At 32.7% G+C, this 19,263-nt stretch overlaps 1 protein-coding gene across 1 annotated transcript in view; it reads left to right on the top strand.

Annotated features, from left to right (window-relative positions):
• The window catches only part of LOC127718417 (cell migration-inducing and hyaluronan-binding protein-like), a 127,098-nt gene extending 108,335 nt beyond the window's left edge, over positions 1–18,763 (top strand). Inside the window, exons 21-24 of the mRNA XM_052224433.1 lie at positions 15,415–15,555; positions 16,510–16,684; positions 17,553–17,696; positions 18,637–18,763. Coding sequence (XP_052080393.1) covers positions 15,415–15,555; positions 16,510–16,684; positions 17,553–17,696; positions 18,637–18,666 — 490 coding nt within the window. The 3' untranslated portion in view covers positions 18,667–18,763. The remainder of the gene's footprint in view (positions 1–15,414; positions 15,556–16,509; positions 16,685–17,552; positions 17,697–18,636) is intronic.
• The last annotated feature ends 500 nt before the right edge of the window (positions 18,764–19,263 follow it).

Here is a 19,263-nt window from a genome sequence, read left to right as displayed (position 1 = left end):
CCCAATGAAGGTGAATCCAGAAAAGCGCTTTGGACGCATAGAATTTATAACTTGTTTTTTTTTAAAGACTTAGGTTTACAGGTGTTATAAATCTTTCGGGATTTTGAGCGTTCCGGATGAATGTAAAACCAGGGAAAAAAACGCTTCAGATACAAGAAAATATATGGAACTAAAGTGTTTTTTGTTTGTATCGAAAATACGTGCATTTGCAATATTATATTTTTTGTTGCAAAAGATACATTCTGATTTTGATATGAAATGTATTGGATAAAATGAAAGATTAACTGCATAATGATGGAATGATTGTATTATTGTTTTTAATGCTGACTTTAAAAATATACCAAAGGCTGAGTTGATAAAACAGCTGAATACGTATAAAAAGTACCGACATTTTTTTAAAATGTATTTAAATTAATTTATTTTATATGTCTTAAAAATAAGAATCTTCTGTGCCTCTTAGAAAATAAATTCAAATTACATGAAGTAATTTTTAGAACTATTTTTACACGTATAAATCTTTGCAATAGTTGTGCAGTTATATATTTGGCATCGCGTGTACTAGTATTTCATTGATTAATTCACGCAGATTGAGATTTAATTTATTCATATATAAATGATAGAAGACATTGTCCATAAAGGAAAAGCAAACATATTTTTAGTGTTGTCTCATGTATTGTTTATCTATGGCAGGTCCCTTGAAGTTCACTCACTATGGAGAAATCTACAAAAATGTTGATATGAGAGGCGAAGTCGGACTGTTAACCAGAAACATTTTTTTTGACAGTGAAGATGCTGAAGGATCAACTACATATGGTGGAAATCTTAAGGTAAGTATATAACTGTGTAAACAAATGTCATTCACATTGTGAAATTATTCATCACCAGGGAATCAACTTATGGAAAAGGTAAATGTTTGTGCAAACTCTGTTCAGTGATCAAACAAACTGTAAAATAATTCTTCGCCGGGTAATCTCCTAATGGAAACCTGCACCTGTTTGTGGACACGACACTTGTTTTGTTTTCATAAAAAGAAACGAATGATACAAAAGGGAGAGTCAGAAGTCGATGACAGTATGAGAACACCATTGCAAAACACACAAAACACGACGTTAAAAAAACCCAACAGTTTACAAAACAATTTCACAAAATAATAGTTCGATCAACACAAACCCAACCAAAAACTGGACAGGAGCGTAGTTGTTCTGGAAGAATAAAAAGATACTACTCCACATGTGGCACCCATCGCGTAGCTTATTTACGCATAACCTTCTATACTTTAACGCGAGAGTTCCTTATTTGATATTTTTTCATATACGGCTATTCCAGATCCAGACAAATCTTTCCATTCTGTTATTGTTTTGTAGATATAGCCTTTATAGTTATATAGTTTCACACCGATAATCCATACTGAATGATAGAATAATAGGTTTGAACTTATCCTAAAACGATCCAAGATTCTGTAATGAGGAATACCTCAATTGCATCCATGCTCAAATTCACATTCGTTAACTGAAAGTCAAATAACTGATGTTTTGTTTTATTTCTCCACATTTCAAGAACAATTTGACCATAGTTAATGCTTACTACTCATGTTGTACGAAAAAGATGTTTCCGGTGTATTTAATTTGCTAATTTAAAGAAGTTAACCTTTTGTTGTAGTCACACGCGACGTTAACGTCATAATTACTTTTTGTATCTTTTACTTTTTGCGGTAGGCATATGGGACGTTCTATAACTTTTACTTTTTTTTCGGGATACCTCATCAGTTAATGTGACCATTTTCTGCATATTTTTATATATGTATCCATGTTGAAAGACGTGCAGATTGGTAAATTATAAAAAATATAAATTATTTTCTCTCTAAGAAAAAATATAAGAATGATGTTCATTTTTGTAGCAAAACAAGTGCAATTTGTGTATTTGGTTCACTTGTGACCGACATTTAAAATGGTTAAGCAAGTCATATCAATAAACCAAACTATTTTAGACATACAATCAAGCCGTGTATAAAAATACTAGCAGTAGTACTTTCCCGAGTTTAAATATCCAAAAAAAAGAAAGAGCAGTATTTTCCATAGGGAACTTGTCATTTTGTACGATAAATATTGATTTGACAACAGAATTAGTCGATGAAATCGTTCACAATACTTTCAATTGATACGTATTTATTAAAACTAAAAAATGCTTCGCCTTTTTTGCATGTCTGGTTCCTCTAAATTGAAAGTAGAATAAGTATTTACAGAAATTTCAAAATCACTTCATTTCAGTTTGTTTATGTCCATTTAGTCATCTATTGTAATACTTGGTAATCTATACTCACAAAGAGGTTCTAAATTTACCATACGTTTAATCATGTATTGAAGCATTTGAAAGTGTTCACAGTGAAAATGTCATTATATTTACCTATATATTCTTCAGGCACTGAAAGGATTAGGAAGCGTTCATATTGAAAATACACCACATTTAAATCAATAATCAGGTACTGAAAGGATTAGGAAGCGTTCATATTGAAACTACCATTACATTTATCTCTATATTCAGGCACTGAAAGGATTCAAAAGCGTTCATATTGAAAATGCAGAATTCAATGATCTAGGACAGCAAGAAGTGTTAGGTACGTAAAAATAACCTAAGAATAGATTTTTTAAATGTTTTTAATTGTTTCATAGTAGTTTAACAAGACACAATACAGATACCTATCAGTTTCCTCCATTTTGCAAGATGGTGTCGGGAAATTGCTTTGAAAACGAATTTTAGATAAATTAAGGCAACGGTAGTTTACTGATGCTCAAATCTCTCAAATCGATTGAGAAAAGACAAATCAATGTATTGAACAAAAACTGAGAGAACTACATGATCATCAATATAACTCCTCAAAGTTACCTGGGTAATAGTTTGGACGTCAAATACGCGTTTTGTCTACAAAAGACTCATCAGTGACACTCGAAAAAAATTGAAAAGGATCAATTAAGTATAAAAGTGAAGAGCATTGAGGAACCAAAGGTCGCATAGTGACCCTTTGAATAAAATAAGCTGAAATGCTAAATAAAGCACGAAGTTTTAGAGCATTGATGGCATCCAAAGCGTGTTCGAAAGAATGACTTCAACTTCGTCACTTTGAACTTCGGGTTTATAACATCCTCGTGAACAGCGACAATTTATCAAGGAAATCATGAAAAATATTCAACGACTGCAATATCGTATCAACTGGGAGTTAAATATTCCATATGCAGGCGCTGTTGAATAGTTTTTCATAGAAATGGAAAGTTCACAATTTTCAAGCTGACATCATCTCTTTTGCCGCAAAGTTTTATTCTAAACTGAACCTCATTGTCAATTTCTAGATGCCAAAATATGAGGCAAACTTAACTGTATCTGTTGTATCCTTTATTTCACGTTCGGTTGGATAGTTCCGTTCAACAAAATCACCTAACTTTAAATTGTTCATTGAGAGGACATCACTTTCATAGTGGAGTGTAGTTATAGGATATTGCTAGCTTATTTTCACCCTTTCTTAGAAGCTCATGTATGAAATCTGCTTCATTTAAATATCCGAAAAAAGTCGGCAAGAAGGGGAGCACATTTGGTTCTCATTGGAACGTCTTCATTTTATTTACTAGAACTGGGTGGATTTAAAAGAACTGTCTTCTGGTCATTGTGTAATAGTTACCCTCTTTGATTTTACGTTTTGTTCCTTTTTGGTTTTAACAGCTTTTTAAAATATTTTGACCTCGGGCATCCCTAAAGAGTTGTCGAAATGTGTATCTGGCGCAGTTGAATTGGTTCCATTAATGTTATTTTTTATTGTCAATCATACCACTTATTATAATCTTTAAAATCATTAATTTCATATTTGGTATTTAAACAAACAGGAAGATACCCAATTCATTTCCATATGTGTGAGGATATTGATGAAGATGAAGCTACAAGGCCATGGATAAAACACAACTCTATCCATCATTCCAACAGCAGATGTGTTACTGTTCACGGAACACACGGTCTTATTGTAAGTATGAGCATAAAACTACAAGGCCATGGATCAAACACAATTATATCCAACATTCTTAGAGCAGATGTGTTACTGTTCACGGAACACACGGTCTTATTGTAATTATGAGCATTAAGATACAAGGCCATGGATCAAACACAATTCTATCCAACATTCTTAGAGCAGATGTGTAACTGAACACGGAACACATGGTCTTATTGTAAGTATGAGAATACATCTACAAGGCCATGGATCAAACACAACTCTATCCATCAGTCTAACATCCCACGTGTTACTGTACAAGGAAACGCATTGTCTTATTTTAAGTATGAGCGTAAAGCTACATTGCAATGGATTAAACAAAATTCTATCAACAATTCTTAATGCAGATGTGTAACTGAACACGGAACACATGGTCATATTGCAAGTATGAGCATAAAGTTACAAGGCCATGGATCAAACACAATTCTATCCAACATTCCTACAACATATGTGTTACTATACACGGGACACGTGATCTGATTGCACGTACGGCTATGGGTTATGTTAGATATCTTGATTTCTTATGTTCTCCCCTTTCACTGTAATAAATAGGGAGCGATAACAGTTCAAACTGTATAAGTGACACATAAACTACTACCTACCCTTCCGGAGCACCTGAGATCACTCCCAGTTTTTGGTGTACTATTATTTGTCTGTTTGTCATTTTCATTTTTAGCCATGGCTTTATCAGTTTATTTTCGAACTATGAGTTTGATTGTCCCTCTGGTATCTTTCGCCCCTCTTTTACTATGTATTTGCTTTAATATTGCAAAAGTTATGGATATGGATCGGAAGCACAAACAATGACGAATCATTCATATTAACCGGAAACCTGTATGGATTTAACTCCCTTTCGAGGCAAAACAATAACAAGAAATATAGCACCGTCTATTGTATTAACAAGTTTGTTCTGAAAAAAAATGAAAACACGTTAAATATTTCATGCATCTGAAGCACTTTTCTTGATTTACATTTATCAGGGACGATCAAAGCCAAATATTTGAAAGCCAAGAATGTGAAAGAACCGATACAGTTGAAAAGCTATATGACTAAAAGGACCTAAAGGTAGCCAAACCAATCTAAGGTTAACTTTGATTTATTTAAAAATGTTTCCTTAAAAACTATAAGTTCTTTAGGATATAGTTAGTGAATAACATATACAGAAGAAGTTAGAATTATACATTCCTTTTCTCATTTGTGAAAAGGTTCGGTATAGAAAATTGCTGTGTACCTGTATTCTAAAAAATATATTTCGTTTATCAATAATCATTGACCATTTGGTTTTGTATATTTAGGTTGAAGATAATGTATGTTACATGACAAAAGGTCATGGTTATTTCTTGGAAGATGGTGGCGAAAAGAGAACGGTATTAAATGGAAACTTAGGACTCGGTCAGGAAAAAGGAACACTTATTAAAGCTGACATGTAAATATCTTAAATATTCCAGAATTGCAAGTTCTTTTTGAGATATGTTTAAGGAACAGTATTAGCTCTTGAAAAGTAAATAAAAATCAGTACAGCTTAATTTGTCAAATTTATTATTTCAACTATTGTCATTCATGCAGAAGCTGTATGTATTATACGTAAAATCACGTGCTGAATATTTCAAAATGAAATAATAAAACAGTCACACTGAAACCTTTACATGTTGCGGAGAAAAGCATTTTTAAGCTCTGATGTTACATCATGTATACACACACAAAACTAAACGCTTTTAAGATAAACTAAATTAAAAATGAGATTAACGTAAAAACGAATAAGTCCAATTTGAATCCACTACGTAAAATTTGGAAGGAACTGTGAGTCTTATCAATAAAAGTATTTGAATTAAAAGACCGTTATTTTATAATCACTAATACATGTAATTAAAAAAAATAAAGTATACTTATCTTTTAGTAGACATTTGATTGAAATTGTCAACAATTCGAAAAGCGGTGTTAAACACACCGCCAACAATCAATCAACCAATCACTTTCCATACCAAATTAAAGAAGAAATTCAGCAAAAGGTTTAACTGTCATTTCCCTTTTTTTACAGATCACCAACTACCTTCTGGATTACAAATCCTCTTAGTTACGTCACAAACAACGTAGCAGCAGGGGGAGATGTAAGTGTTAACTTAATTATCACGGAACAAGTTAAATCCCAACTCACATTCTCGGATGTCAAGTTGGTTCAGTATTCAACATTCAACATTCAACATTTAACATTCAACATTCAACATTCAACATTCAACATTTAAAACAAAAATTTTCTTTAACATTTTTTCAATTTTTTTCCACATATGTTTTTAACATTCACGTTTTTCAAAACTCAATATTCTTTTTCAGCATTCAATATCAAACATTTTTTTCAAGTTTTAGCATTCGCACAAATACAAAGAACTTCAAATTTACAATTACAATTTATCATTTTGAGCAGTCTTTTTTTCAAGCATATGGTTATTAAGTTACTTTGATTTCAATTCATCGTCAATATTTGTATCTGTTGTTCGGGCGAAACGTTTCAGATTTATCTTCAACGCTGTTTTTTTTTATAAAGGGACGTAACACCACTAGTAATTGAGTATTAAGATAAACCACACCTGCTATTCCCATTTGAAATGTACACGGTCTCCATGCGGTCGCTTTTAGCCATTCATATTCCTAGAAATGTATAGACGGTACGACAATAGTTCATCTACATCTGCCGCTGAACGGGAAACAGCCATCCACCGATCCATCCATCCATCCATCCATCCACCCCATCATGAGCCATTATATTAACAAATGTTTATTTTTTTTTAGGGACGAGGATATTGGTATACATATCCACGAATTCCATTAGGACCTTCTGCTGATAAAGGATACATGTTAAAAGATGAAGCAAGACACACAGTTATTTCTGAATTCGACAACAATGTTGCCCATTCAAATAAACAGGTATGGATGGAAGATCTTTTTAGTACAAATTTTCAAACCAAAATTTTAAAGTAAAAATTCAAGGAAAATTAAAAATAGAAAGTGATTTATCAAATGGCGTCCTTCAGCTGGCCCCTAAACAAATATGTATACTAGTTCAGTGATAACGGACGTCATATTAAACTCCAAATTATACACAAGAAACTAAAATTAAAAATGATACAAGACTAACAAAGGCTAGAGGCTCCTGACTTGGGACAGGCGCAAAAATGCAGCGGGGTTAAACATGTTTACAATTGCAAATTTAGTAAACCAAAATACCGTATACATGTTTGTAAAAGAAAATTAGTATAACTTGTCTCAATATTTTTAACTTATTGAGTCCAGTATTGCAGACTTAATTGATTTCTAGTTTGTAAAGATGTTTTTGGCGCTTTGACGTATTTATCGCATCCCCTATCCTTTTGGACTTTTGGGTTCTCAATGCTCTTCACCTTAATATTTCATTTGGCTTTTAAAACAATTTTGTTTATTCTAGTGACACTGATGAATCTCGTATAGACATAAAGCAACTGGAGTACACATTTTGAGTCTTGATATTACTTAAGCTTATGAGTCAGTTTATAAGATCATATAGTACAAAAAAAAAACAGTACATGATTTGATTTTACATCCATTTTAGCCTACAAAAACAGCCCTAGAAACGCATGGATTAGAGGAGGAATGTTCAAAATAGTCCATGCATCGTAAGTTATTATTCAAAATCTGAGTTTGAATGTCTTTTTGGTATCTTTCGCCACTCTTTTTCAAATATAAATATTCTAAGATACTTCATACATGAAAAATTCACATATATCGGGGATGCAGTTATCGGAAAATATCAATTGTTAATTTTGCTCTCCGTTACGTGTTACAAGTTATACCGGAAGTAATATGATATTTGTCATCGCTGTCATATAATGCAATCGTATTAACACGCTATGATATTTGTTTCATTTTTGTGATACTCTTCTTCATTGCGTAAACTTTTCTTTAAGATCGAATAAAAAAAAAAGACGTCAAGTAATTTTGTTCTCAACTTATTTGTTTACGTTTAAGAATGGATAGAAAGCATTTGAAGACAAGATTCAACAATACTTTACTGATGCTCAAATATCAAAAATTTACTAGAAATTACGATGAAAAAAAACCCGAGAGAGTCACCGCCGAAATGAGGCAGACAGGTCGTAAGGCCGGAAGAGTGTATGCATGAATCACGACTGGCCGTGCGTATACAATTTGTATACATGTCACAATTGTGAATAGAAAAAATATGAAACAAATCAGACAACTATTCCGGCATCTCAAGATCTAATACAACATGTTCCATGTAAGACAAAGACACATAGTATCGGCTCCATATATTTCATGTGGTGTTTTATTCATAATTGTTGGAAGTAAAATTTAAAATAAGTGCCCAAAAATGGCGAAAAACCTAAGCATTTATTGATGAAACGGTAGATTGATACAACATTGTATACTTCTACTTTGTAAAATTAAACAGATAATTACTCCTACATGTTCTAATGTAATACGATCAAATACATTTAAAGGCAAGTATATTCAAACGAATGGGATATAAGTTGTCCTCGTTCTGCAATTAGCTAGAACTGCCACAAATATTTAAAGTCTATAATTATTCATTTTTCTTCCATTTTTAACTTTTATTTCTCTTCCAGTTTTCTCTTTTTATCACGTTTTATTTCTACCAAATCACATTACAACGACCTTTTTTGGCGTACTATGATGAGGATTAGTAAACTAAATATATAATTGATTCTTCATTTTAACAGGTTATCAGACAGCGCTGAATTACTTAATATAGTAAAGTAAGTTTTAAGCACACGTATGAACGCACACACATAAAGCACACACTTGAATGTACACACAGTATCGCACCTGTGTACATAATCTTTGTTTCGTTCAAAAGGAATATCAACGAATATATTTCTCTCATGCAAAGCTGTGATTCCTTGCCCGGCTTATGCTATCGTTTCTGTCCTTAGATTATAAGCTCTTCTTTTCTTTAATACGTTTGGGATTTCATAATTTGGCTTGGAGCATCTCTGATGAGATATGTATTGTCAAAATGCGCATCTGGTGCAGAAAAAATTGATAGATCAATGTTAATTGCCTCAATTCATTATCTGGGATTACTATTCTGTACTTTTATTACTATACATGTAATTACTGTGAAAGGTTTCAGTTAAAACGAATTTGAACCAAACATTTATTCGATACTAACTTTGCCTGTACTTTTGTTTTACTTAATCTAATCTGAAGTGGATTATTAATGGTATGATACATCGTGTGATTCTATATATGACTTATGAACAGCGGTATACTACTGTTGCCTTTATCTATATATGATATTTGTAGAGAGAACTCTGCACTGCAGTTCATAGACCAGAGTGTATTTATCGGAGATTCTCCTAATTTAGGAGAGCCAGCAACAGTTAACGGCCAACCCGTATCAACTGGAAGATCTTTCCCGTTGATTTCTGCAAATATGTAAGTAAAGAAAAGCCATACGAACACTGATAGGATTTATTACTTAAATGACCTTTGATGTTATACTATTTTAAATTATTTTTTTTCTCTGATTCCTTGTCCGGAGGTATACTTTGAGTCAGTTTTGCTTTCATAAGCTCTTCAATTGTCGTATAATGATTTTTCGTGTTCAGTATCGAGGCACTGAAAATATATATATTTTTGAAATGAGGTAGACTCTTCACGAACAAAGGGAACGGCTGACATGAAAACAAAAATACGGAATTCCAAGGTAAATTCAAAATTAGGATTTCGTAAAACTTACAAAATCAAACATAAGACTTCATCAATCAACAGAACGAACGGAAAACAGCTAACATATTCCTGGCTCTGTACAGGCATTTTCGAAGAAAATGGTGGATTTAACATGGTTCTATAGTTAGCTACACCTCTAATATCGATGATGTTTGAGAACGAGTGGTCAAGATAACATGTTTATATTAGCCGATGTAATAAACTGAAATCCTTATTGAATAAAAAAATGATATGACCAAGGTTTATTATGCACGACCATACGACATATTTGACTTTCATACAATTCTGTTACATATGTGATGCAAACTAGGCTGTTGGAGGAAAAACTGCATAATAGCTAATACAAAAATATAGACATTGATATTCTTGATTAAATGTTAAAAGTTAGACAGTTTCAATTCAAGAAATAGAATCAACGGTAGACATATTTAGAAAATAACTTATTTTGAAATAGAAATTAGTGTTCTTAATTGACTTTTTAAAGATAGAAAATTCCAGTTCAAGAAATTGAATTTATGGTAGACGAAAATGGACTATTTTGATATATTAATAACATGAATAGGTTGACATATTTTATTTAATTTTAAGGATGGAAAGTTTCAATCCTAGAAAAGGAATCGCACTGAGAAGAGGGCCTATTTATGTGACAGATGTTTTCTTAGATGGTTTTGCTGATAACGAATATTACCAAATGGGAGCCATTAGTTGGGATAAAATGCAAGGACAATCCCCTTTTCATAGTATTACTAATGCACAATTTGGTTTTTCTGATGTAAGTTTATTGATTAAAAAAAGGTCCTCGGTGGTTGAGTGGTCTTTTTAGTTCAGTAACAGTGATAAAATCATGTCAATATAGAGCCTGTCAGTTTGAACTCAGTACCTGTCAAGATGTTTTAGACTTCAGTTCTAGTCAAATAGTATTGCAAGTTTAACTGCCTGCGAATAGCACAGAATAGAGACGAAAGATACCAAAGGGATGACGTCAAACACAAACTGACAAATCCATGACAAAATAAAAACAAAAAATAGACGAAAAGACAAACAGTACACACAATAGCATAGAGAAAGCTAAAGACTCAGCAACATGAACGCCACCGAAACTGGGTGAGATCTTAAGTGCTCAAGTGCTCAGCGAGGGTAAGCTGATCTAGCTTCACACACTAATATGTACCACATGTGAAAATAGGCGATAACCATCAACAATCAATCTAGTGTAATACATTTTGGACAAAATATATCAAAATTATCGAAAAAGTATACCAGCTCTATGTAAACCAATGGACAGTACCATGTTAATGGGGTCTATAGCTAAGTTGTAACAGCGTCAGACATACTATATTATTACTTTTGTTTTAACTGGACCAAATGATTATTTACCTACAACTCTGTCATCACATCAATAGTCTATGCTGGCTATTGATATTGAATAAGATAAGGATGTCCATGCTTTATTAAAAACACATTTTTATAAGAATTTTATAAATTTATAGAATTTGAATAAAGTACATAAAAGCAGAAAAAAAGAAAGGTCCTTGTTCTTGTTTTTTTTATATATTAGTCATTTAAATATTTGCATGAAATCATTTTTTAAAATGTGTTATACATTTAACATCGGCACATTTTTTTCTTTTAAAGATATTTGTTTTTGAAATATCAATAATAAATGTAAAAAACTCATGAAAGGATTTGCAAGGATCAAAGAAAAGAATTCAAAGATTCTGTTACAGGGATTTTGCACTCAATGACTGTCATGTCTTTTCATATCATACATTTACAGATATTTTTACCGAACTCGGTATATTATTGTCTTTTGGTACACTTCTATTCTATTTTAGATACCCATGTTTTTCCCTACCACAGCCAATCAACGGAAACTTATGATTACAAGGCATGACATGTCTTATTATACAATACATTTACAGTACTTTTTACGGAATTTAGTATAATATTGTTATTTGGTTCACTTCTAGCTACCCTTTAGGTACACATGTATGTACGGCAGTCGGCATATGATTGTTATTCTGTACACATTTATATTTTTCTACCACAGCCTAGCGAAGGAAACAGAGTCAAAGGCATTCTTTTGGATGAAACGCAACGAACTGGTGACGATATCCGAACATTCAGAGATATGGATAACTCGATGATTGGCCTTGATGTTTCAGATGACTCAGTCGTTACAGTTCTAAGTCCTGAAGCCTTCCACATGACAGACGAATGTAAGATTAGGTCAAATTGGAACTTTGGATATTGCGAAAATGCTTTCGGTAAAGTAAGTGGTTATCTTTTTTTCATAATTGTAGCATGATTCATAATTGAAAAAAAGTAACAATTATGCAAAATCTCAATAAAGATATGAGGCTAAAAATTTGATACTCCAGACTCACCATACTCATCAAAAGTGCTTCAATAAAACGAAAAGTAGTGCAAAGGCACGTACAGAGAAGAAGAACATTAACAGCAAAAATAATACAAAATAAACGGTAGAATATATATATATATTGTTCTTCTCTGGCCTGGATTTGAACTTATGCTACTGAGATATCGTGGCACCAAATCGCGTTGCACTGTGCCCGACGCGCAAGACCACTCGACCATCTAGAGCCTAGACCACACGGCCAGTTACACTTAACTATATAATTCAGCTTTCGTTGGGCTCGTGTTACCTTTCCTCGTCATTAGAATCTAGATTTGTAACACAGTACATGATATATTAGGCATGAAGATGGAATTGAATGCAGATTAGCTAAATATCTATCATGAAGGACCGTAACATGCAGTCACAGAAATAATTAAGTACGTCTAAACAAGTGAATCTACGACAGATCCATCCATATGATCACCATTGAATGTGATACACGACTGAACACACATATTATATTCATAATTACTCAAAATATCAGCACAACAATGATAAATCTGCAAATTTGCGAAAGCATATATCGATATATCATAAACGATTCCATTAAATTTAAATAAATGAAACAAGCATGTGCATATAAAAAAATAAAATGTGATATGGTTGCCAATGAAACAAATTTCCACCAGAGACCGATAACTGGGGTTTAACATACTTGAAAACGCATACCCTCCTAACCTTGGACAGTGGTCACAACACAGGAACAAACTACCAAATATGAAGCGAAGAAAGAGTAAGAGAAACAGCAATGAACAACAAGCACTGATAAAATATTTGTCAAAAAATCCCGTAAAAAAAAACCAACTTGAATATGGTGGTCGATTTTTTATGGTCTCGGACTTTGATATTTCCGATTATGAAATGGCAAATCGTAAGAACTAATTGTCCGAAGAGAAACAAGTAACTGATAACAAATAGCTAAATATAGGTTCCTCTTCATATAACTAAAAGTGCAAGGGACTATTTTCTCTTTTGAATATATTACCCATTATGCAAGGAACGATTTCCTCTTTTACATATATTACCCAGAATTATTTTGATTTTGTTATGGCGAAAAGCTTTCCAAATTGTATTTCTTAATAAAAACAAGTTATTTTTTTTACCAGTTAGCTATAAAGTACCCCTCAGATAACGTTTTAACGATGACAAGGGACGATGATTACGAGACCGCCCGAGTGGATGCTGATTCACCAGGTGATGCCAGCTTTCTCGTCATAACAGGAGAAAGTTACAGTTATTCTATGTATTTTGAAGATGAAGTTCCGAAAGAATTCGGTATACTAATGGTCGGACTGTCAAAGTAAGTTGAAAGAAATTAATATGGAGCAGATTCTCAAAGAACGTTTTGAAAAAAATTAACATTAGAATGGCCGTATTGTCAAAGTAAATTTTATAAAAAGGATCGGATTATCAAAGTAGCTTCCAAATGAAATCATCAATTTGAAAATTATTGGAATGGCAAAGTTAGTCCACACTGGACGTTATGCAAACAATAATCAATCAATGAATTGAAATAAGTCCTTTAATTTTTTCATATAAAATGATCAGATTGACAAAGATAGTTTTCCTTCATAATATAGTAATGTCTTTTGGTTATTGTCAAAGCAAGTTTTTCTACATAATATAGTAATGTCTTTTGGTTATGATCAAAGCAAGTTTTTCTACATGATATAGTAATGTCTTTTGGTTATTGTCAAAGCAAGTTTTCCTACATAAAAATTAGATATAAGAAGTAGTGGTACGAGTGCCAATGATACGACTCTCCATCCAAAGCACAATTTGTAAAAAAAAACCAAAACAATATAGGTCAAAGTACGGTCGTCAACACGGAGCCTTGGCTTACACCGAACAGCAAGCTATAAAGAACCCCAAATGTAATGCTTCTTTGTTAAATATTTGTTTGTTTTTGTTGTGATTAAGATTGTGACACGGCGTTGACTGCTGTACCCCTATTTGGACATTTTTACCTATTATGTCTGTTTGTTTATTCAAGCATCGTTGTCAATATAATGGAATTTGATGCGACTGTCATAGTGACACAAGTGAGAGGTTTAGCGCTATAAAACCAGGTTCAATCCACCATTTTCTACAAAAGAAAATGCCTGTACCAAGTCAGGAATATGACAGTTGTTGTCCATTCGTTTGATGTGTTTATGCTTTTGATTTTGCCATTTGATTAGGGACTTTCCGTTTTGAATTTTCCTCGGAGTTCAGTATTTTTGTGATTTAACTTTTAAGCTATTTGTGTCGTTATCTACTGACGTTTTAATAAGTTGATATATCATACAAGAGTCGGAGAAGTTTTCTAGTCGAATACCTTATGTATTGCGTAATTAAACCAAATATAAAAAAGTCATGGATAAAAAGAAAAATACAAACACAATAAAGTACACATCACAACATAGAAAACTAATGATGAAAATGTGATTTCATCCAACTTGTACACAGAAATATTCTGTACTTTTTTATTTGTTTTTACATATGAAAAATGTTAGGCGAAATATACCAAACGGACATTCAAACTCATAAGTCGAAAATAAACTGATACCGCCACGGCTTAAGAAAGAAAAAAAAAACAAGCAATAGAACACAAAACACAACAGAGAAAACGAAAGACTGAGCAATACGAGCCCAACCACAAACTGGGGGTGATCTCGGGCGCTCCGGAAGGGTAAGCAGATCCTGCTCCCTATAAGGCACCCATCGTGTTATTCATGTTAGCAGAAACCCGTTATGCCTATCTCAGTATTATTTCTCAATTTGCAAGGATGCAGAATTTTCATTTTGACGATTCACTAAACAGTGTCTTTCGAAAATATTCTTAATAAGAACAACAGAATTTATTGTGAATACATCAATTAGATGGCTAGCCAATGACAAACGTAACAATACAACATTTAGTATGGCGTTCATTATCACTGAACTAGTATATATATTTGTTTAGGGGCCAGCTGAAGGACGCCTCCGGGTGCGGAAATTTCTCGCTACAATGAAGACCTGTTGGTGACCTTCTGCTGTTGTCTGTTCTATGGTCGGGTTGTTGTCTCTTTGACACATTCCCCATTTCCATTCTCAATTTTAACATCTATAGGATAGTTTTCAAAAATGGACAGATGTCTACACCTTACGATAGCTGTTTGCTAAATGACATTTTGATTTAATTTCTGGATCAATCTTTATACAAAATATGTTTTTTCACATGATTTGTCTCTTCTTCCAGATCACAAGGTGTACGATTAGGAGTGTGTATCCCATCCGATGCTACTTTTAGAGTGTTTGGAGGAATGGTGAAATGGGCAGCCGTAGATTCTTTAAGCGACGTTGATGCGATCGGAGACTACTTCTACGATTCCGATACTGGGTTTGTGTTGCTATTGTTGTTTCATTATTCTATAGTCTGAAATAACAAATTATTTCTTCATGATATCTTAATAGCCAACACTTATCGTTTATATTTTTATAAGCATAACACAGCAAGTAAATCCCTCTAGAATAAAACCACTTATTCATAGCTCCATGGATAGCTAAGTAAAATTCTTTAATATCAAGCATTATTGGCTATTTTTTCTTCAGTTCAAATAAAGTGGCAGTCATTTCATATCGAAACTATACCTTATCCCGATTGGTGCTAAAAAATTAAACAAACCTTTAATTGCATATTAGAGCGCACTGGTTCCTGGAAGTTTGATAATAGATATATATGTACTTTAGAACTGGTGTTCACTCCAAGATAATTTAATATATTTTTTTAATATGCAAAAAAACTTTTAACAGTTCAACAGTGATCCCAAGTGCCTATGCTTCCATTTCATACCAAAATTACCTAAATATTTTACTTATTGACAAAGTTACAGCTCTGCGTAGGAACTATTTTGTTTAAAATATGTATTACTTTCTTATATGTTTTTTTTACTGACCGACCCCAATTAGTGGTTTTATACCTATAAGGGCATGGACATGAAAAGTAGTTACACTTTTAAAGAATAGAAAATTAACTGCTGGTTGATTGCCAGTCCATGACATGATTTCTTACATAACTACTTCTTTAATAAATGTAGAACTTTTTTATTTAGAAATTAAGGTTCACAGTCCCTCGGCCAATTTGACCTCATGTGAATAAGACTATTTCCTTTTAGGTCCCCTATGGTCATGCTAAAAGTAAACCTCGAATGCGCATTGGACACACCAAATTCATAAAAAATTACTGTCATCATACAATAGTATGAAGTAATAAAATGTTACGATTTATACCTGTCTTTTTGCATACCTTTTTAAATTTGTTTCTGTTTTAAAACCATGTTCTCTAAATACGTAGGTACCTTGCTGTATTCCTTTCTGATTCGAGAGATTTTGAACCAGGAGAAGTAGGTGAATGTGTTGGAGAGGGTGAAATGTGTAGAAGAGTAATGATAAAAATTGAAAATGGCGATTTAACTCAGACTGACTGTTTAAGTGCTGCTCATGAAAAATTTAACCTTTCTTCTAGTTCGGTAAGTTTATTCTGCAAAGTTTAGGGTTATGAAATAGGACGACTGTCAATCATCATTTTGAGAAACAAAAATACCGACTCCCAAGAAAAATTCAAATCAGAAAGTCCATTATCAAATGGCAAAATCTCAAATACATCAAACGAATGGACAACAACTGTCATATTCATGATTTGGTACAGGCATTTTTATATGATTGATTGATTTTTCAGTGGAATTTAAATCATGCTTTTATATGGCTATAAAGAAGCAGCTGGACGATACCAAGTTTCAATAGAATGTGCATCAATACATAAAACAATGTCCAATGTAAGGTCATTATTTACCCTGATTACAATACCAGATAGTGTAGTTTGTCATATCGAGGTTTGGCCAAATTTGGTTTAATTGTACAATGTTACATCTGAAATATTTTGTGAAAGTTTAACGGCAGAATCAATTTATCAAAATAATGCGTTATCGCATAGTTAGTTTAACTTTCAACAAAAATGAAGCAAAGTTCAGTCTGTAAAGTTTACGCTGTAATAAAGGGATGTTACATTAGATAACATTGATAATGGAAAACTTTGTATAACACTTTTATAACAAATCATTTTTTCTCACTCGCATTTATGAATAGGAATATGAAAAATAAGTATAAAATTGTGTTAATTGACTTTATTCAATATTAGTACTGTAGATTTAAATTTATGGTCTTTCTGTAGAATAATGACTTGCACATTTGTGTCTGTGTGTTTAAGGTATATCAGCATAATGTTAATTGAACAGAAATATTAATATTGTTCTCGGGTATATCCGTGCGGATGAATGTCCAACATCTGCAATGATTGATAAATAAATTATGAATCCTATTATATTTTACTTCTTTCAGTCCGAATCTCGAAGGAGACTTACAACATTACTTGAACTACTTAGTAAAAGACTTAATCACGGAAGCAGACAAAAACGAGCCGTTGACACTGCTGGAGTGATTGATACCAGAGAACTTCCTGCTACTGCTAATGAACCACCTGCGGTAAAAAATTCTTTTTAAGAAATAGTCCTCCAATTTAAAATGGTTAAAATTTCAATTCATATCGTCTATATTTCTGAATTCGCTTTTTTGAGAAAGACCACCGTTTTTTTAAAGATCGTTTACAAATTATATATCATCTAAAAATTGTAACAGAAACATAATGCACCACCAGCATCTCGTGTAATATGATATGTCTCCAGTCTCGAGACAGTTTAATTTTATATATGAAAAACATTCGAGAAGCCTTGTTTTATAGATTGGGAGAAATGCCAAATCACACTCCATGAAATGATAAAATCAATGTTAAAATGTATTTATGTATTTATCACAGCTGTTATGATACCTTAACAATACAGTGAAACCTGTCTAAACCGAATCTTGCATAAATCAAAAACATGGCTAAATCAAAGATGTTATAAAATCCAGTCATATCAAATGGTATGCGTTAAAAACCTGATAAAATCGGACATCTGCCAAACCGAAAGAAATCTTAAGTCCCGAAGAGGTTTATTTCAGACAAGTTTCAATGTAAATAATATTTCATTGCTGTTAATTTAACGCACACTACTACGGTTCTACGAGAATTCAACTTAGATTGCTTTGCATAAAGTGTAGCTAGCTTAGCATTTAGCACGAGAAGTTATTTATTAAATCTGCTTTCGTTTTACTGTCAGATCTTTCATGATATGAAAATAAAAACATGTTATAAGATTGTCAAAGAGACAACCCTCCAACAAAGACCAAATGACATTAAAGGTAAACAAGTATAGATCATCGTACGGCCTTCAACAACTTGGCTTCTTTTTATATTATTTTTGCATATGCATAAAGCTGTAATGAACTAGTATTCTACTTATTGTATTTAATTGACACGAGACAACTCATGTGAGTCAGATTTTTAAATGTAATTTTTATTAAAACGTTTTGTATTTCTTTTCAGAACTGGGGAGCAGGCTCAACTAGAGGATAATAGAATACACAGTGTCTCATAATCCAAATTTCAAATGCAAAAAATCGTACGAACCAAATCTGTTTCGTTGTATCAATAATAAAGTGTGTGATTTATATACGCCTTTTTCTGTTGACGTAAATATCAACCGAACGTTCGAGACCCTCTTGGATAGTCAAGGTCGTTAAACATTCCCTAGTAGTAGACTTTCTATGTTGCAATGTTACACTATTGTTTCAGGGAAGAGTGAAGGTTGGTACTATTAAAACGTTTAAACCTGCTGCATTTTTTTTGCACCTGTCCTAAGTCAGGAACCTGATGTTCAGTGGTTGTCGTTTGTTGATGTGATTCATAAGAGTTTCTGTTTTTTTTTATATAGATTATATCGTTGGTTTCCCTGTTTAAATGGTTTTACACTAGCCCTTTATAGTTTGCTGTTCGGTGTGAGGCAAGGCTCCGTGTTGAAGACAGAAAAGAGACCTATAATAGTTTACTTTTACAAATTGTGACATGGACATGTTGGATGGAGAGTTGTCTCATTACCACATCTTATTATATCTATTACAGTCCCTGTAACGTAAAAGTTAACACTTTTTTCATTCGGGAATCGTACGTGTA

The sequence above is a fragment of the Mytilus californianus genome, unplaced genomic scaffold (assembly GCF_021869535.1).
Source record: "Mytilus californianus isolate M0D057914Y unplaced genomic scaffold, xbMytCali1.0.p SCAF_10, whole genome shotgun sequence".
NCBI classification, from domain to species: domain Eukaryota; kingdom Metazoa; phylum Mollusca; class Bivalvia; order Mytilida; family Mytilidae; genus Mytilus; species Mytilus californianus.
Note: the sequence above shows the minus strand (reverse complement) of the source record. Positions and strands in the feature narration are given on the sequence as shown.